The sequence below is a fragment of the Capricornis sumatraensis genome, chromosome 2 (genome assembly GCF_032405125.1).
Source record: "Capricornis sumatraensis isolate serow.1 chromosome 2, serow.2, whole genome shotgun sequence".
Lineage (NCBI taxonomy): Eukaryota > Metazoa > Chordata > Mammalia > Artiodactyla > Bovidae > Capricornis > Capricornis sumatraensis.
Window position 1 is genome coordinate 23,791,013 of NC_091070.1, and position 21,745 is coordinate 23,812,757.

At 36.4% G+C, this 21,745-nt stretch overlaps 1 protein-coding gene across 2 annotated transcripts in view; it reads right to left on the bottom strand.

Moving 5' to 3' along the window:
• Positions 1-21,745, bottom strand: part of PALS1 (protein associated with LIN7 1, MAGUK p55 family member) — a 77,237-nt gene that overhangs the window by 43,353 nt on the left and 12,139 nt on the right. Inside the window, exons 2-3 of one of the 2 annotated variants that reach the window (XM_068963785.1) lie at positions 7,916-7,996; positions 1,456-1,743 (exon numbers count right to left, since the gene is read on the bottom strand). In XM_068963785.1, coding sequence (XP_068819886.1) covers positions 1,456-1,720 — 265 coding nt within the window. In that variant the 5' untranslated portion in view covers positions 1,721-1,743; positions 7,916-7,996. Of the gene's footprint in view, positions 1-1,455; positions 1,823-7,915; positions 7,997-21,745 lie in introns of those variants that run through there. The other variant, XM_068963784.1, reaches the window with a different exon arrangement.

A 21,745-nucleotide genomic window follows, 5' to 3' on the forward strand; every position in this document is an offset into this window, starting at 1 on the left:
AATTAACTTTGAATAAGTAAGAAAAAGATGTTGCATTCTTGGTAGCCAAAGCTCTGGTTGAGTGAAGAACAGGATGGATGTCAGTTTCCACTCAAACCCTTTGCTCTTTGCAGTATAACAACTGCATATCCAGATTAGGCAAATTAAAACTTGGCCCTACTACTTAGCATGAAGTCTTACACAAGTGATTTAAATAAAGTTCAATTTCTTTTTCTCCAAAATAGATATTACAGAGCCCTGTTAACAGAGTTACTTTAAAAATTACACAGAAAGGCATCTGCTATAGCATCAAGTAAAGGATTCAATAAACACTTAAATAAATGGTAAAACAACAATGAAAACCCTCTCCTTCCAAAGTGAAGTATCTGTCTTTTCACATCTATAATTATAAATCATTAAGAAATAAACATATTTCCTTTGAGTTAGCCTGGTTTTAATGGAACACAAGTTAATGTACACCACTGACACGAGTTCAGAGATCTCTCTTTTGTGTGTAGAGGAAGAAAGAGCAGTTAAGTTCAATGGTAAAATACTTAAGTTTGGAAACACCCATTTGACATCAATCTCTCTTATAAATTCACAATGCCTATCAGTATTCTAAAGGCTACAAGAAGTACTGTAATAAGAAGCTGTTTAACTTATTTAACCCCTGTTCTCAAAATCTGATCACAGAATTCTTTTGTATCTATAAATACATCATGTGCATGCATGCTAAGTTGCTTCAATCGTGTCCAACTCTGTGCAACCCTATGGACTACAGCCTGCCAGGCTCCTCTGTCCATGGGATTGGATTCCCCAGACAAGAATACTGGAGTGGGTTGCCATGCCCTCCTCCAGGGCATCTTCTGGACCCAGGCATCGAACCTGCATCTCTTATGTCTCCTGCACTGGCAGGCCCAGGTTCTTTACCACTAGCGCCACCTGGGAAGCCCATTAATATATCATAGCAGTAGTTTTTGGTTTTCCTCACAAAATGAAATTTAGGAATAGTTAGTATAGGGACTTTAAAGCCATGTTTTATGCATATTATGCCAGAGAAATGATACCAAGTTTTTCTCATTAATAATTATTATTTCATAAACCTTAAAGAAATCAGAAATTCAAAATCTAAAAATTCCTTTTCAGTAATTTTTATATAAAATTTGAGTTTGAAATGAAATGTGAATTTCAAAGCTTTAAAGGTCAGGCCTTATATAGGAATTTTTACTTCAAAGATTAAATATAAAAATCACATTGTAGCATATATCCTGAACATTTAGGATACATGCTCCAGTTCTACATGGCTAACAGAAAACAAGTTATATGGCCTTTCTAAGAAAAAAACTGATCCTGGTCTGAATTCAAATTGTTATTACTTACATTCTTTATATAACTCTTCCCTCCTATACACATTTACGTTAAGGCGAGATAAACAACAACAAAACATTTTCTAATTCTTCTACTGTTTTTACTTACCTAATATTTTCACAGCATAATGAGGACTTTCTAAGACAATTCCTTCCTCTGTATCAAATATAGGGTTATCTATTCCAGTTTTTGGAGGAATCTGGGCTAGTTTCTTAAGTCTCATGGAAGAATTAAGGTCAAGTTCTTGTTTTTTCCCTTCTTCCTCTCGCCTACGCCTCATGTCCTCCTGTTGTTGGCGAATACGTTCCAGCTGTGCACTTCGACGCACCGGCATCATCCTGGTGCCCAAATCTCCAGGGCAGTCAACAGCCATCTCTCGGTGCTTCTGATGTTCCTCTGGTGATGCAAGATCAACATTTTTTACTCCGTTGTCTGATTCCTCAGTAACATGCCCATTCATATGGGATGTTGTCATGGTTATCTATAAAAACCTGTACCACTCTTTATAAATCAATTTTTCCTATAAAGCCAATCTCTTGATTCTGTAGTATAAAATCCATGTTACTTCAAAAAAAACAAAACAAAAAAAAAAACTTCTCACATCACATAATAATGCTATGAAAATGTATCCATGAAGGAAATCTAAGGGGAAAGATGGGGGGGAAAAAAAGTATAAGAATTACAATATAAAAGTAGAATTTACATCGTCTACTTCCAATCTCTATTGCTAAACAACATAGAAAATATCTCAAAAGTATATAATATTATTTTGCTATATAGATTAAATATTTTCCTTTCTTTTACAGAACTGAGGATATCAAGATGTTTCAAGAAAAAAGCTGTCTCAAGTATTTGAAGCATGTTGCTTAATTTTACAGCTGAGAAAAATGAAATATTAGAAAGTTTAGCAAAGCAGAAAAATAAGAAAGTTCTGGGTACTAGTTTAGTAGAGAGTAAGATATTTAAGGTAAAAAGGTATTTTAATCACCTTTATAGTTGTCTCAACATAATATTCTACAGTCAGTTAATATACACGAGTCTGAAATCCCTTCCTGCTGCTGCTACTAAGTGGCTTCAGTCGTGTTCGACTCTGCAGCCCCATAGATGGCAGCCTACCAGGCTCCCCTGTCCCTGGGATTCTCCAGGCAATAACACTGGAGTGGGTTGCCATTTCTTTCTCCGATGCATGCATGATAAGTTGCTTCAGTCGTGTCTGACTCTGTGTGACCCCATGGACAGCAGCCCACCAGGTTCCTCTGTCCACAGGATTCTCCAGGCAAGAATGGTGGAGTGGGTTGCCATTTCCTTCTCCAGAAATCCCTTCCTAGTTAACTGCTAAAGAACCTGACATACAGCAAGTTATGTTGTCAACTCACTTGAGACAAGGCAGCATTGTAGGGGACAATTTTTAAGAGTTTATGAAAAAAAATTTAAAAAATTTTAATTACCAGCTAAGGCATCTACAAGATAAAACCACCTCTATAAAACCACACCTATAAGATTAAAATGAGAAAACAACTATGTTGGTTATTAGTCTTTATAATTGGTTACACTAAAAAAAGAATTAGGGTTAATTCTTTATGAGGATTCACTTAGAGAAAATGGTATTATCTGCTACCACTCAAAAATGTTTTAAAATCATACTGTACAGCAAAGAAGAACATATTGGACTTGGAGACCAGAAAACTGTATTTTAATTCTGGATCTGCTATTTCCTCTAGTTTTATGACTTAAGACTAGTTTCTCTGAACCTCAGATTCCTTTGGGAAATTTATTCACAGAACTGTTCTGAGTTTCAAATGAAATAAGGTATATAAGTTTTAGAACTAAAAAGTATTTATACTTTTAGTAATTCTTAGCATTAATTTGATTCTATTTATTTTAAAAATCAAACATATTTTAGACAAGAAAAATATTTTACTGGATGACAACGGCTGTTTCATCAAGCCATTTCTTGGGCATAAATAGGCAGATTGTTTATATAAGTATAAACCCACATACTAATTAGTCTTCTCTTGCTCAAGACTTTCAAAAATATTTACAATAATAACCTCCTTGAGTTGAGCTGCACTTCAGTTAATAGGTTTGTTAGAGAACATGCCAACAAAGCAAAAGCTGAGTTTCCAGACAATATTCCTAATGCCAGGCAATCTCCTTTCAAGCAAACCACTTGTCACAGATGATTTAACACAAACCCACCTAGACTACCAGGAAAACCACTAGATCAGCAATCAGGAAAATATTTAATAGGTGCAAGCTACATGACCACAAAAGTTACATCTTCACAAGAATTCTGGTAGATTTTTCTGTCTTCCATCCAAATTTTAGTTTCTCTATTTATGTGATCTACATATAAATACCTTATTTATCATTAACTTGCTTTCTTTTTCATTAAAAATGAGAGCTATCAGAATGTTAGATAATTCTTAAGTTTTATAATATTGATTATTGTTGTTATTATTGTTGTTATTCATTCGCTAAGTCGTGTCCAACTCTTGCGCCCCACTGACTGTAGTCCACCAAGCTCCTCTGTCCATGGGATTTTCCAGGCAAGAATCCTGGAGTGGGCTGCCATTTCCTTCTCCAGGAGATCTTCTGGACCCAGGGACTGAACCCGTGTCTCCTGCATTAGCAGGTGGATTCTTTACGGCTGAGCCACTAGAGAAGCCCTGTAATACTGATAATATACAAATACAAATTTAACTTATTTAATATTTTCATTACAAGTAAACAGATATTTATGTAGGAGCCACTATATTGCTATATTTAACTTTAATTTTAAAAATTTAGGAGCATATATACTTTCAGAAAATTAAAACTTTCAACTTTCTCTATTTACAACATTTATAAGATATTAAAAATCAAATTTAATAGAATATTTTACTTATACATATGCTCATCTACAAAAATTATTTGAAATTAAAACTTAGCTTAAAAACTAAGTTTTATAAGATTGTATCCATACTCACTAATGTGAAATGATAATTATGCAAGAGAAGTTAGGCCAGGTAATTTCAGTTGAAGTTCTAATGCCTGGACTATGATCATGCTTGTCCACCTGGATCTACTCTTTTACTCTCAGGAAAGTTTCTGCAACCTGATAGTAATCCACTTAAATCTCCATTTTGGTCATTTCCCTTAGAGTGTTCACAGTCCATCGGAGAGACGGCAAAGAAAACGAATGATCATTCTTCCCAGTCGATTTCTCATTAGATTTTCAATTTGTTAAAAATGGGTCATTCGTGTCTTATTTTTATATTCCTTGGGCTAAACACAACACATGTCATATAGAAGATGCCCATCAGGTATCTGTTCAACTGAACTTAGAAATGTCGTAAATTCACAGATGATGGGCTCTAAAATTTAGTCTGTGATAAAGAGACATAGCAAATCTCACAACATAAGGATACTCTCTTCCAGCAGCATTAAAAAAAAAAAAAAAAGATTAAAGATTAGCCAGACAGAACAATCTGTTCCAGGCAGAGGGACTCATAAGACCAAAAGGAAGGAAGAGCAAGAGAATGTGGCAGCTGTAAAAGCAGGAAAAGAACGCAAAATGGCTGGATGGGACAATGGGAATATGCCATACATGAACAATGATAAAACTAGAAAGGCAGGCAGGGGGCCAGATGGAAAAGGGTAACACCTAAAGACTCCGACCTTTACCCTGAAAGTAGTAAGAATTATTTCAGAATTTAAAGCAGGGGAAAACACAATTACACTCACTTTTAGATAAATATCTCTCTGGTAGAAGGCTAGAGGAGAGACTGAAGGGTGGCAATGAGACCAATTGGAGGGTAACTGTAAGAAATGGGGTCCTAAACTAAGATGGTTAGAGTGAAAAAAAGCCACATTAAAGAGATTATATAGGTTACAGAATTACTAAAACTTGGGGTTTCTATTACATACATACAGCAGGGCAAAAGGAAGAGAAGAAGGATGTAGTAACAGCAGCAGTAGTAGTAGTATCAACAACTACATTTACTGAGCTCATAATTCTATGCCATATACTACTGAAAGCACTTTACACAGTATTCAATCGCTTAATCCTTGCTACAACTCTAAAAGTACTTCCAAATATGCTTATTTTATAAATGAGGAACAGGGACTGAAGCAGGCCTTGAGGACAGGATGAAAGAGTAAGAAAAGAGGCCATATGAACCAAAGACAGAAAAATATAAAGTTTGGGGAAAGCATAAACAAAGCTAGTTGAATTATAGCAGACAGTTTGTACAAGAGAATACTGGCAGGAAAATCTGACTGGGTCCAACTTACAAAAAGTCTTATAAATATAAGCCTTTAATCTCAAGGCAGTAAGAAAGCCATCAAAGGTTGAAAAAAGAGGGGTGATTTGAACATAAATTTAATTGAGCACTTACCCCTTCCTGAGGTACTAAAGCTACAGAGACAGGGTCCTGCCCATTAGTTTATCTATCTGCCCATTAGTTTATCTACCAAAATTTCCCAAAGGAATCTAGAAATTAATGTGTCCAGAACTAAACTTATATTTATTTCCCTTTAATCTCCTCTACACTCCTCGATCCTTTTCCTCCATTCTCAACTCTAATTAATGCCACTATGTCTCCCCAGTTACCCAAGGCAGCACAGCATTTAAGAGTACAGGCTCTAGAACTAGACTGTCTAGAACCTAATCCGTGTCTACTTTTCTCACCTCACATACATCCTCCTCTGGATTTTCGTAATTTTCCATATTGGATATGTGCCTCCTCTTAATGCCTATCACAACTTCGATCAAACTCAACTACAGCAGTCTGTATCTGTCTGTCTGCCCCACCAGACCAGAAACCTTTGGAAGTCAAGAATTACACTGACTTATCTCTGGATCTGTGACACTGCCTACCTCGCATAGGACCAAGCAAACTGCAGGCTTCAGAACATTATCCAGGCACTATGATTTCATGGACACTATCTTTGGGTCATTAGGTGGACAGCAATGTCATTAACCAAGATGGAGAATTCAAGAGAAGGGAATGAGAGAGAGGAGGAGAAAAATTAAAGGGTGTTACAGGTTTTGATTTACACAATTTCAAGGTGACTATATGTCATACAGATAAATGATCTAAGGGATCTTACTGATCTGCATAGCCCTGATAACTAGTAAGAGATAAACACCTAACTAGGCATATGAATAAACTATTCCTATGTTCAGAACATCTGATGGCTTTCATATTGCCTAGAGAATAGAATCCAAACTCACAAGGTAAAATCCCAACTTTCTAACTGTATCTTTTACTACTTCCCTGTGCAAGTCTTAAGTTAGCTTCCTCACTTGTGCCTGCCTATCCCACATCTTTCTCTTCCTGCCCAAACGCCTTATGAACTAAGAAATAAGAACTGCTTCTCCTTTCATGTTCTACTTTCAAGATCTACCACAAGCCACTATTTCAGGAAAATTTTCCAGATCACCTCAATTAAATAATGATCTCACAGTATGAAAACTCCAAGACTTAATAATAACACTCATGAGTTAATTCATGAGGTGCAAGACAGATTGTTCCACAATCAAAAAAACATTATGCTGTGTCCCACAGTTTTAAAATTAAAGATCTTTATAATTTTTAAACAGACAAACCACGAATATTCTAGCTTATTTATGCAGCCAACACATAAAAATAAACAGTGAAAGAGTACCAATCCAAAGGAATTATACTCTCATTCTCAAAAAAGAAAACAAAAAACAATTCCTTTGTTTGACGATTCGCAATTGGAGGCAGGTAAATGACTGAACTAGAGAATTACCTCCTTATATGTAAATAAAAAACTGCCTTATGCAGCTAAAGTAGTTACAAGCTGCTGCCCCTAAAGAGTATCCCTCTCTTCTTTATCCTCTAATTATAAATTAACTGTTTCAAAAACATCTTGAAGGCCCACATTTCAAATCCTCATCAGAATCCCAGCTTATACATTCCACCTCGTGGGACTAGGGGTGGTGAGGGGGTGTGGAAAGAAAAAAATAAATAAACAAAACAACTCTCTTTATGTATTCCACAAAAGAAGAAAATGAATTTTCAGGCTCACAGGCCAAAGCTATTTCAATGCTAACTTCAAATAGCGAGAAAAAAAGGCCTCTGCTTCTGTGACTTGAATACAGAAGAAGGGGGTAAAAAGAAGCTAAGTAAGTTTCAATAAGTACAAATAATTAAGAATGGGGGGCCTGAAATAGCCTGAGGGATACAGGCCCACTGAAAACTCCATACCAAGAAACAAAACCACTTATATGAGAGCCAGGAAACACGAACTGCTATAAGAAGGTGAGTTCCGATATAATCAGTATCCTAGCTTTTAGGCAGAGGGAAATGTAAAACATACACTTCATGGGCATAAACATACTTGGTCTAAACTAGCATCTAGAACTCCAGATATTTTTTTCAAGTCATCCTTCCTCCCCTTCTCCTAGGAGTAATGCCCTTTGACCAGCAGCTGGAAAGTCTCATATTAAGTGATCAGCATTCCTCTGACATTCTCAGAAGTTGCACTATTTGTTTCCATAGAGACAGCTTTGTCAGCTAACACAAAATTCAGGCCAAGAATAGTGAAAAGAACTTACGTTATGCAAATCGGAACGTTCTTGTCGACTATCTTCCTAGTTCTTTTCTGATTTTTTTCGCAAAACTCAGACTTTCTTACTCTGTAAAACAGAAAAGAGACAATCAAGTGTAAAAATCTGCAGAATCTTTTAGAGAGGGAAAGGACAGAAAAATTAATTCAATATGATATACAATTCTGTTTCCAGATAACTAGGATTTCTCAGTATAAAGCAATAAAAATGCACACACCCATCACTAATGAACATCAATTAAAATCAATGTAAATTACCTGAAGTCAATGATGAGAAAGAAAAAGGGCATGACCCTTCTGTAGATTATTTTTAATGACATTTTTTATCTCTAGGTAAGGCTCAAACAGAAATGCAGTTTAAGGGATTTCTTTCTTTGCTTTAACTACAACTTCTGGATCAATTTTAAACTTTATAAATGGTTTCATAAGGCCAAGAAAATGAGAAGTTTAGGATCCAGAAAGAATTTGACAGAAAGGAACCACAGTTAATTCAGAGGGGGAAATGTTAACGTGACATTGAAGACCAAGACAGAGAGGATTCTATCCTGCTGCTGCTGCTGCTAAGTTGCTTCAGTTGTGTCCAACTCTGTGCGACCCCAAAGACAGCAGCCCACCAGGCTCCGCCATCCCTGGGATTCTCCAGGCAAGAACACTGGAGTGGGTTGCCATTTCCTTCTCCAATGCATGAAAGTGAAAAGTGAAAGTGAAGTCGCTCAGTTGTGTCCGACTCTTCATGACCCCATGGACTGCAACCTACCAAGCTCCTCCATCCATGGGATTTTCCCGGCAAGAGTACTGGAGTGGGGTGCCACTGCCTTCTCCGGATTCTATCCTAATGAGAGATTATATTTTGATAGGATAACACAGAACAAAAAGCAAATACACAGTAAGATGGCTTCAGAGAAAGGAGTACAGAGAAAGCAGAATTGGGTTATGTAATAAACATGTTTGGAATGATGTTTGGAAGGTTCAACATTAGATAAGATGGTCAGGAAAGGTCTATTTTAGGAAGTGATAACTGAGCTGAGACTTGAATGACAAAAAAAAAAAAAAAAGTCAGCTGTGGGAATATCCTGAAATAAAGGGTTCCAAGTTGAAGGAACAGAAAGTACATCTTTACATGGATGTCACCAGGAATCTCAATTTCAATATATCCTAAACTGACCTCAACTTCTTCCCTACTATTGTTAATTATACTACTATCTCCAAGATGTTCTAATCAGTTGCCAAGATCTGTTGATTCCACAAGCTTTTTAGAATCCACTGAAGAGTGGCAGAATATGCCACCCCCAAATATGCCACTACAAGATGCTGTAAAGAAAATGAAAAGGCAAGCTATAAAAAATGAGAAATACTTGCAGAATACCTATATTCACTATAAATACTCTTACAACTCTGTAAGTCAAATGATGTAACTGTTTAAAAGAGGGAAAAGATTTGATCATCAAAGATATACAAACAACAAACATCTGGAAAAATATTCAACATCATTAAGTATGCTAATAAAACCACAAGGAGATATTGGCATAGGATAGACAGAAATCAATGGAACAGAATTAAGAGACCAGAATAAACTCTAACATTTACAGGAAAATCAACAAGAGTACCAAGACAAATTAAATGAGGGGGAAAAAAACGTAAAAGAAAAAAAAAAAGTCTCTTAAAAACGCTAAGAAAATTAGATATCCATATGCCCACATGCAAAAGAATTAACTGGACTCTTACCTTATACCATATACAAAAATTAACTCAAAACAGGTCAAAAACACACACATAAGAACTCTATAAAACTTAATTTAGGCATAAATCTTCATGACCTTGATTAGGCAATGGTTTCTTAAGACACATCAAAAATACAAGCAACAAAAGGAAAACAGATAAATTAGATATGATCAAATTTTAAAACCCTGTGCTTCAAAGGACACCATGAAGAATGTGAACAATGTGTACACCAAAGGAGAAAATATTTGCAAATCATTTACTTGATTCAGGACTTTTATCTGGAATATATAACAAATACAACTCTATAGTAAAAAGACAGTCTGATTTTAAAGTGGGAAGAGCCCCTCAACAGACAGTTCTCCAAAGAAGATGTACAAATGGCTTTATTAAATGTATGCATAAAAAGATATTCTACATTATTAGTCATCAGAGAAACAGAAATCAAAACCATAAGACACCACAACACCCACTAGGATGGCTAAGATTGAAAAAAAAAAGAAGAAGCGCTGAAACTCATACACTTATGTTGGGAATGTCAAAGGGAACAGTTTTACACTGTAAAACAGTCTGGCAATTCCTCAAAAGGCTAAACATAGAGCAACTCCACTTCCAGGTATACAACCAAGAGAAATGAAAAAAACCTTGCACAAAAATGTTTACAGTAGTATTAACACCAAAAAGGAGAGGGAAAAAATCCAAATGTCTGTCAACCAATAAATGAATAAATAGTATAACCAAAATGAAATATTATTGAGCAATAAAAGTACTGATACATGCTACAACACTGATGAACTCTAAAAACAGAAGTGAAAGAAGCCAGTCACAAAGGACCAAGTACTATATGATTTCATTTATAAAATGTCTAGAATAGGCAAATCTAGAGAGACAAAGTAGATTAGAGACTGCTGAGAGCTGGTGGGTGGTGGGTGTGGGTGGGTGTGTGTGTGACGGGAGGGAATGGCTAAGGGATGCAGGTTTCTTTTGAGGGGTGATGAACATATTCTAGAACTGATTGTGGTAATGATCACAGAATTCTGAATATATGTAAAGTCACTGAACTGTACACTTGAATTGGATGAATTATATATGCATGGTATCCGAATCATAACTCAATAGAGCTGTTAAATAATACAATGAAATACCATTACAAACAGGACTTCCCTAGTAGCTCAGTCGGTAAAGAATCTGCCTGCAGTGCAGGAAACCCAGGTTTGACCCCTGGGTTAGGAAGATCGCCTGGAAAAGGAAATGGCTAACCACGCCAGTATTGTTACCTCGAAAATCCCTTGGACAGAGGAGCCTAGCAGGCTCCATGGATCACAAGAGTCAGGCACGACTTAGCGACTAAACCACCATTACAAATACAACACAATCACTAAAATTTAAGACCGACAACACTAAGCTTTGGAAAGGATGTGGAGAAACTGAAACCCTCATACTGGTAAGAACATGAACTGGTGATCAGTTTGACAATTTCTTAAAAAGTTAAACATAGACTTATGATATATAATCCAGTGATTCCATCTGAGAAATATATTTTTATTTGTAAAAAAAAAAGATCTAAATGGAATATTCATAAAAGTATTATTAATAATGATAGCTTTAAACTGGACACAATTCAAATGTCCTTCAGCTGATGAAAGGATAAATTTTAAAAACTGGAATACTATTCAGTAATCCCCTGGAGAAGGATATAGTAACCCACTCCAGTACTCTTGCCTGGAAAATCCCATGGATAGAGGAGCCTGGTAGGCTACCACTCATGGGGTCGCAAAGAGTCAGACACGACTGAGCGACTTTACTTACTTAATAACGTGGATGGCCTCAAAAACATAATGCCAGGTACAAGTGTACATTCTAGATGATTCCATTCATATGAAATTACTAGGAATGGCAAAATTAGTGCCGTTAGAAAAGCATTTTGGTGGATTCCTGCAGCTGAGGGTAGCCGTAAAAACTGGCTATGATAGAAGATGAGGGAACTTTTTCGCAGGATGGAAGTGTAATAAAACTAGATTTCAGTAACTCCTACATGATATAAATTTAACAAACTCAAACTGTACTTATAAAACGTGAATTTTATACAACATAATACCTTAAAAAATTGTTTTCAAAATTCAGATTGAACATGTAAAATTAATGAATTTTAATGTATTACACTTACTGAGCTGACTTTAAATACATTTAAAACTGCATCAAATGGTATCTTAACAAAACCAATTTTTTAAAAAGACCAAGTCATACACTGACATCACATAAAAAATCCTATTTCATCAATAAATGTTTAGCTCAATGCACAGATTCTACTTTCCAACAATGAATGCCCTGTGCATCATCTTCACAGAGAAGAAACTTAGCTATATCTAAAACTAAATACAGTTTAAAACTCAAACAGAATTGATCCCTGAATGACACAGGATACAGGGACACCAACCTTCCGTGCAGTGGAAATGTATAACCTAAAGGAGGTTCTCCATATAGGTGATTTCTCCATATCCACAGTTCTCCATTCATGGATTCAACCAACTATGAATCCTGTAGCACTGTAGTATTTACTACTGAAAAAAATCCACCTACACCTGCACAGTTCAAACCTGTGTTGTTCAAGGGTCAACTATATGTACGCTACTCATGAAAAGCATTAGCTCAGAAATTACTACCGACAACAACTTAAGCAAAAATATATAAATTCACCAAAGATTTAACTGAGACACTACTTTTCCCAATTATTCTTTATGAAAAACTAAACATACTTTTAAAAAATATTTTTAAAAATAAAAATAATATATTTGAAGTAAGATTAATTCATGAAGTACAATGTAAAAAAAAAATTTTTTTTAAGCAGCAAAACAGGTTTATACAACTCACAAATCAAGTTCCTTAAGAAATAGACCAAATGCAAATACCCCGGGTTTATTTTTTAATGGAACTTCTGACATATCCTATAAGGGAATTTTTAAAATTCTACCTAATTCATGGTTTCAGTTTCAAATTAAGGAACCTTTATCATCCAGATAACTGCATTCCAAAGAAGCCATTGCTATCCTCAGTTTTAAAACTATTTTATTTAGAATGTACTATGTCAGACAGAACACAAGCAAAATTCCTTCATTTGAAAAATATCCTCAAAGGAGAAATCAAATGAGGAGGTAGGAGAAACATACAATTTAAAGGTACTTAAAATCAATTGCTCTCACAGACAAAAGAAAAAAAAAAAGGAAGATAGGATTCCTGTTCAATTTAACTGGGTTTATCAACAGGGCAATGTCAATAGCTTAGAAGACACATCTTTCTCAGATGAAAATTTCAAAGATTTAGTAGCTTTGAACATTCCTGGCAAAAGCTGCATATAAAACATATCTGCAACAGAACGATTTTAGTTTTCAAGCTCCCATTCTTAGTCCGTAATTTTAGGCCACACAATTGCCTTGAGATTAAAAATAAAAAGACAACATGGAAAAAATACTGCTGCATTTGTAATTTGTTAAATATCTGTATCCTACAATGTTGATTTGCGAAAATTTATCAAAGACTTACTTATAAACTTTTATAAATCAGTTCAGTTCAGTCACTCAGTCGTGTCCGACTCTTTGCAACCCCATGAATTGCAGCACGCCAGGCCACCCTGTCCATCACCAACTCCTGGAATTCACACAAACTCATGTCCATGAGTCGGTGATGCCATCCAGCCATCTCATCCTCTGTCGTCCCCTTCTCCTCCTGCCCCCAATCCCTCCCAACATCAGAGTCTTTTCCAGTGAGTCAACTCTTCACATGAGGTGGCCAAAGTCTTATGGAGTTTCAGCTTTAGCATCATTCCTTCCAAAGAACACCCAGGACTGATCTCCTTCAGAATGGACTGGTTGGATCTCCTTGCAGTCCAAGGGACTCTCAAGAGTCTTCTCCAACACCACACTTCAAAAGCATCAATTCTTCGGCGCTCAGCTTTCTTCACAGTCCAACTCTCACATCCATACATGACCACAGGAAAAACCATAGCCTTGACTGGACGGACCTTTGTTGGCAAAGTAGTGTCTCTGCTTTTTAATATGCTATCTAGGTTGGTCTTAACTTTTCTTCCAAGGAGTAAGTGTCTTTTAATTCCATGGCTGCAATCACCACCTGCAGTCATTTTGGAGCTCCAAAAAATAAAGTCTGACACTGTTTCCACTGTTTCCCCATCTATTTCTATTTTCTTCAACTTAAGTCTGAATTTGGCAATAAGGAGTTCATGATCTGAGCCACAGTCAGCTCCCTGTCTTGTTTTTGCTGACTGTATAGAGCTTCTCCATAATAAGATTAGATTTTCACAGTGGCTCTCCATCACAGGTGATTCTGCCTCCCATCTATTCCCACCAGGAGAATTCTCGACAATGTCTAGATATATTCACTGTCAGCACTGTGCTGAGGGGTGCTACTGGCATCTGCGTAGCAGAGGCTAGGGATACGTTGCTAAACATGCACAAGATAGCACCCCCCTGCCAAGAATGATCCAGTACAAAGTATGTCAATAATACCAAAGCTGAGAGACCCCAGGGCTTCCCTGCTGGCTCAGAGAGTAGAGAATCTGCCTGCAATGTGGAAGCCCAGGGTGCAGTCCCTGGGTTGGAAAGATTTCCTGGAGAAGGGAATGGCTACCCACTCCAGCATCCTTGCCTGGAGAATGTCATGGACAAAGGAGCCTGGTTGGCTACAGTCCACAGGGTCGCAAAGAGTTGACACAACTAAGTGACTAACACTTTCACTTTAAGAGTCCCTGAATTAAACCAAGCCAATTACTAACCCAAAATTGAGGCATTCACTCATTCAATAATTTTCATTAAGCTTCTCAGACTTCCAAGACAAAACTCTTTTTCAAGTACTGTCGGTTTCTAAATAAATAGGGAGGCTGAAAGATACTTAATATCATCTAATCTATTGCCTTTCAAAATGTTCAGGAAAAGATTTATTTCAAGGGTCACCCTGGCAGTGGATGGAAAGAGCTCAATAAATGCAATAAAAACCACTGCCAAATAAATTGCCTTGTATTACATACTGGAACCTGAGTGGCAGTGCAAATACAATTTTAGTAACATATTCCAGCATATACTACATTCCGGCACCTCCACCACCATCACCATCACAAGATCACAGTCTGGCCAGAGACTAAACATGCATACAAAATGATAAATATTTACATTAAAAGTGGCCCAAACAGACTTTAAAAATGTAAAGATGGGGACTTTCCTAGCATTCCAGTGGTTAAGACTGTGCTCTCAAAGCCAGCAACATGGGTTAGGGATCCCTGGTCAGAGAACTAAGATGCCATATGCTGTGAACTGTGATCAAAAACAAAAACTAGAACTGTTTTAAAATATGTATAGACAAAACATTTAATGGTCAAGCTAATATTTACTAACTCTGTGTGCTGAACACTGTGCTACCATACTTTACACAGTTAATCCTCAAACAAGTATACAAGTGTAAGTATTAGTGTTATACCCAATGACAAAAGAGAAAACAGGTTTAAAGAAGCTAAGTATTTTGCCCAAGGAGCACCTCAAAATAAATATTCAGTGGGACTTCCCTGGTAGTCCAGTGGTTAAAAATCCACCTACCAATGCAGGGGACATGGGTTCGATCCCTGGTCCAAAAAGATGCCACATGCTGCGGAGCCACAGCTAAATCTGTGTGCCACAAAACTGAGCCTACCTGCCAGAGTGCCCATGTCAGCAACAAGAAGCCTATGCACCAAAACAAAAAAGTAGCCCCTGCTCTGTAGACAAAGCCTGTGTGCAACAACGAAGACCCAGTGCAGCCAAAAATAAAGAATAAACATTCAACAGTTATTACATGCACTCTTAAACACATCCAGGTTTCAAGTTCTTTGTATCATATACTCCTTACAACATCCTCAGATGGTATTTTACAGAGGACAAAACTAGAATGATTACTAAGTGAATCTGAGTAGCAGTGATGGTGATAGTAGGTATTAGGTTGGCGTAAAAAAGCAATTGCAGTTTCATAGCATGAATTTTAAATCATAACTAGGCTCAAACACATCTTTATTCGTCAAAACAGGGGCCATTAAAATCAACACATTTTTGCCAACAAGAAATAAGTTTGATTATTCCTGTAGAGTAAAAATCCATGCTTCGGGATTCAATGAACTCTTGGAAAGCATTTTCTGCCTCCTGCTGGTTGTGGAAGAGTTTTCCCTGGAAAAAGTTGTTGAGGTGCTTGAAGAAGTGGTAGTCAGTAGGCGAGAGGTCAGGTGAATATGGTGGAAGAGGCAAAACTGCATGGCCCATTAATATCTTGCAATATTAAAAACTGGCGGAGGAATAAGAAATCTTTTTTTTTACCAGACAATACTAAGCTCCCTATATATCATGTAATATTCTTAAGTGAAAAGTATTATGGTTTTTATTTTTCCCCCCAGTGGGAAAATTCTCCATTTGCTTATATCAAACACAAGGCTGAAGGTCTTAGGAGATATTTAAGGCCACAAACTCAAAGAAAGAACTGGTTAAAAGCCAAACAGTATCAAAGATATCAAATGTTTGGTTACTTGAACTGCCCCATTATCACCTTCAACTACTTGGTAATGAAAGATTAAATGCATCCAAAAGGTTAGTAAAGTTTCTGAAAAAAGGAACTAGAACAAAAGATAACTTATAACATTTTCAAACTGACTAGAAATGGATTTTTAAACTTGTGGGATAAAATTACTTGCAATGTGGCTTTTTAGTAATATTGCTACCAATCAAGAATATTTATGGCCTGGCTGGGAGAACAAGAACAGTCTCTGATAAGGAACAGAGCCAGTGTAAGAGATAGAAGATAAAGCCAGAATAGACTCTAAATGCAAACTAAACTGCTGGAATTTTCTCCTGCAAGCAATGGAAAACTATTGGTTTTGGAATTTTAAAAGAATGGGAAACAAAGAAGTTTTCAGAAAGTTAAAATCTTATTTTTTTAACATTGTAACCAGTTGATTAACAGAAAGGTAAGTAGAGCAGTCAATAGAGACAATGTTTTAATACTTTATGCATGGGAGGATAAAGGAAATAGCAGAAGGAAAAGGGATAATTTCAAACAATGCTTATAATAAAGGATGATCTGACTGGCTTTGGAGACCAGGAACCAAATACAACTCTGTAAAATATTGACCATGATAGTTGAACCTGGCAGAAATTACAGGACCTTAAAATAGAAAAATTCAGAGAATAAGGTTTTTCTCCCATGGAAAAAAAGGAGAGGGGAGAACTGGAAAGACAGTAAGTTGCATTTTAGAAGTATTGCATTTAGAGTGGGAATTCTGTCTTGCTGTTAACTGCTAGACAGGGATTCAAAGGCTAGAAATGAAAATTTGTAAGTGATTTACATATTCACATCTTACACATTTATTTGTAAAGCTTTTCAGTTTTTATAGTAATTCAAGCACATTATTTCATTTGATCTCAACAGGTGCCCTGAAAGGTGAGCAGGTCAGATATCCCCGTTTTCCAGAAGACATGCAAGCTCTGTAAGCTAAGTTTCAGAGCTAAAAGTTACAGAAGAGGAACTAAAAGCCAGAGAAGTGAACCTTCATGCGGCTCCGGCTCCATAGTGCTAATGGTCTCTGTAAACCAATACCATCCCAACTACAGGCTTCCTTTAAGAAAAAAAAAAAAATAACATTTACATTGTTCTTTTACCTTTAAAACGATTATGGAAAATTCATCTTTTCTCACTTGACTGCTTCATTTAACTTCACTGTTGCATGTCATCTGGTACCATCACTTCTTGGTAAATGGGTGGGGAAACAATGGAAACAGTGATAGACTTTATTTTCTTGGGCTCCAAAATCACTGCAGATGGTGACTGCAGCCATGAAATTAAAAGACACTTGCTCCTTGGAAGAAAATTATGACACACCTAGACAGTGTATTAAAAAGGAGACAAATCACTTTGCCGACAAAGCTCCACATAGTCAAAGCTATGTTTTTTTCAGTTGTCATGTACGGATGTGAGAGTTGGACCACAAAGAAGGCTGAGCACTGAAGAATTGATGCTTTTGAACTGTGGTGTTGGAGAAGACTCTTGAGAGTCCCCTGGACTGCAAGGAGTCGATTCTAAAGGAAATCAACCCTGAGTATTCATTGGAAGGACTGATGCTGAAGCTGAAGCTTCAGTACTTTGGCCACCTGATGCCAGGAGTCAACTCATTAGAAAACACCCTGACTCTGGGAAAGACTGAAGGCAGGAGGAGAAGGGGATGACAGAGGGATGAGATGGTTGGATGGTGTCACCGACTCAATGGACATGAGTTTGAGCAAGCTCTGGCAGATAGTGAAGGACAAGGAAGCCTGGCATGCTGCAGTCTATGGGGTCACAAAGAGTCGGACATGATTGAGCAACTGAACAACAACAAATACCAAAAATTTTAAATAAACCTTCACTAACAATTCCTTTTCTGGAAATTTATCCTATAGAGTATGTTAGGAACAATTTGGGTATGTTACTCTACTTTTTCAACTGTAAAATTTTAAAAATCTAAATATAGATTAAGTATTTCCAATGAAAGTCTATCATTCTAATTGAGATGTGTTATCAGCATAAAATTACACACTAGATTTTAAAGATTCAGTATGGGGGGGTGGGGGGGTCGGGTGGGAAATGGGCGTCCCTGGTGGCTCAAATGGTAAAGAACCTGACTGCAAGGCAGGAAGACCCAGGTTTAGTCCCTGGGTTGGAAAGATCCCCTGGAGAAGGGAATGGCCACCCACTCCCATATTCTTGCCTGGAGAATTCCATGGACAGATGAGTCTGGTGGCCTGAGCTGGACACTGGCGCAGAGTTGGACACAACTTAGTAACTAACACTTTCACACAGTTTCATGGGGAAAAATGAATACAAAACATTTCATTATTTTTTGCATTTCATACATGCAGAGATGGTAATTTTTTAGACACTGTTAAACAGAATATACTATTAAGAGAGTCCCCGGTGGTCTAGTGGTTAGAATTCCAGGTGTTAACTGCTGTGGCCCAGGTTCAATCACTGGTGGAGTACCTGAGACCACACAAGCTGCACAGTGTGGCAAAAAAAGAAAAAAAAAAAGGAAGAAAAAAAGAATACCACCTGTCTATTTCAAATTTTTTTAATGTAGCTACTAGAGCATAAAGCCCTATATGAACTGACATGGAACAAAAAAGCAAGTGAATTAATTAACAGTACCTGCATATCACCCAGGGGCTTCCCTGGTGGCTCAGATGGTAAAGAATCTGCCTGCAATGCAGGAGACCCAAGTTTGATCCCTGGGCTGGGAAGATCCCCTGGAGAAGGAAATGACAACCAACTCCAGTATTCTTGCCTAGAAAATCCCACAGACAGAGGAGCCTAGGGGGCTACAGTCCGTGGGGTTGCAAAGAGTCTGGCACGACTGAGCGACAAACACACACATACATATCATCCCATTTTTATAAATGCACATAAAAATGTTTATAAAGTTATTCACAAAAAAATCCAGAAAAATATATGGAATATTGTTTTCACTTAGTATCTGAAAAATAAGGATAACTTATTTATCAGGTTTTACTTCCTGCACAATTTGGACACCTTACAAAACACTGACAAAAAATGTGTTACTTTTATAATTTGAGGGGGCGAGAAAACCACATAGATAATACTTTTTTGAAAGAAAAAGTAGTGACTTTTAAAATTACAACTACCTTCTTAAAGTACAAAACATTAGCAGAAGCACCAAAGCCCTTTCAAGAGTTCTAGAACAATTAGGAAAATAGAAGGAATCAAAATATTATCCCTAAGATCCTAAACAAGTTTATAAATAATTCAACAATAAGAATTTATAAATAAATCACTTAAGCAATCATTAAAACTCTTCAGAAGTCAGGACGTCTTCTACCACACAAAGATGAATACATTACATCTGTAATTTAAAAATGAGAGGAAACCAGTTTACCAAAGGAGTAACAGCGTTGAAGAAAAATTCCAAAACAGACTACTAACACTTTATAAAATGCTAAGTCAAGTTCATCTTTCATCATATTAATAATACACAATCACAAACTCAAAGAATCCTAATTACCAAAATCACAGGGTTAAGATTTTGCTTTCTAGATGCCTATTTGTATCCCTATTTTATAAAGATTTTCTCCTTCCCCTTTAACCTTAGGTTGTCAATCCTGTTAATCAGTTTCCTTCCCTGAAACCCATGTATCACAAGCTGCAGGTCTCTAAAAGTGCATTGTTAAGATACACCAACTTTTGACTTCAAGTGATTTATAGTTTACTAGAGGAAAAAAAAAGACTCCAAAGGTCAGCACATTAGTAGATGATTATCTCTACCCAGATGGTTTATTGGTATGCAATTCAACAATAGGCAATTAAAAAAAAATCTGCATTGTCATTGAAGGAATACCAAATAATCAGTTCAGAATTATCAGAACAAAAAAACTGACTAAAATAAATAATCCATAGAGAATACTTTCAGGACCAGAAGTTATGTTATCAAAACAGGAAAGGCGAATTTGAGAAGAAAGAAAACTGATGAGGGTACAAATGCCACCAAGTTTAGAATCCACTGAACTTTTAGCACTACAAAATTGCTGACTGAGGATATGAGTAATGTTGTGATTTTGACTAGTCTTAGAAGGCAGTAAAACATAATGAGGACATTATACGAAGTAAGAATGAAAGGTCAATCTGAAAGATTACTGTACAGAAATCCTATAGTTATAAAAGGTTACTAAACTATTCATCCATTCAACAGTGTAAGTACTCATTTGGTACAAAAACTTGGGATAGTCACTGGCAAGAAGATTGCTAAGCAGAGTGTCTAAATTCGTAAGGAACTTAAATTCTAGTATGAAAAACAAGTATAAGTGTACAAGCAAACAAACAAAACCTCTACAAAACTTCAATGCTATTTGGTAAGTGCTGCACTACAACTGCAAAAAATGCTACAGGAATTACTTGTGGAAGAGCTTCCTAAGAAAACTTGTATAAATGGGAAAGAATGTAAGACCCAAGCCATATATGAAAAGCTTCCATTACACAAAAGGAAAAAAGTGAACAAAACACTAATTCAAGCACTCTAACATGAGTAAAATTAAACAAATAGTTTCTAAACATAAAATTTTAACTCCCCATAATGAAACTCAACTCTAAAAACTGTTTTTTTAAGCCTATTTTAAAGTGTAGTAAAAATGACCTAGTGAAAAATACCCTTGACTAATGCTTGAGAGTCAATAAGAGAAACTAGTAATGCTGAGCAGAACTTGATCTCACTACATACGTAAGCTGTTTATAAATAGAGCAACAAATTGTTTTGCCCCCACTGACTTTCACTATTATTTCAGAGATGATAAAAGCTTTACTTCAACACAAAATTATAATTATCCATCACTGACTCAGCCTATGATAACCAATTCACACAATTCCTACAAAACTGCTTAAATCAAATTATTGATAATCACACATACTATTCAAAATATATTTATGAAAACAATACAGTTCATTGTTAGTCCATGTAAGTATCATAAAACAGGTTTGTATTCTTTCTCTTATTTATGGATAAGAATTTATGAAGTGATTAATATATATACCAGGTACTATGCTAATCATTCTTGATACATCATTTCAATTAATCCTCAAAATAAGACTCTGAGGGGATCTGAATATTCCACTTCAAAAGGTGACATTTTGGCAAAAGGGTTATTTTGAGATAAGGCGATTAGAAAACAGCATACAACAGAAAAAAAACTGCCTTTCCCTATCAGACTTAAAAGGCAGGGCATAAATTTTCCTTTTTAAAGGTAACATGAATTTTCATTTCTAATTACCAGAAAAAGGAACTCAATCCTCAGAGTTGACTCTTATCAATCCAGATGACACAGACATAAATCTACATAACAAACCTGACTAAAATAATCTGTATATTCACTAGTTGCCCCCACATATTTACATTCCCACAATTTGCAGGCCCTACAAAGCCTCTTTCCTTTCTTTGTCTTGTCTGTATTCCACAATTTATCGCTCAGACTCACTGCTTCTATGGTTTCCAATTCTTTCCTCTGTAGCCCTCCATATGCATAAGTGACAAACCATTTCT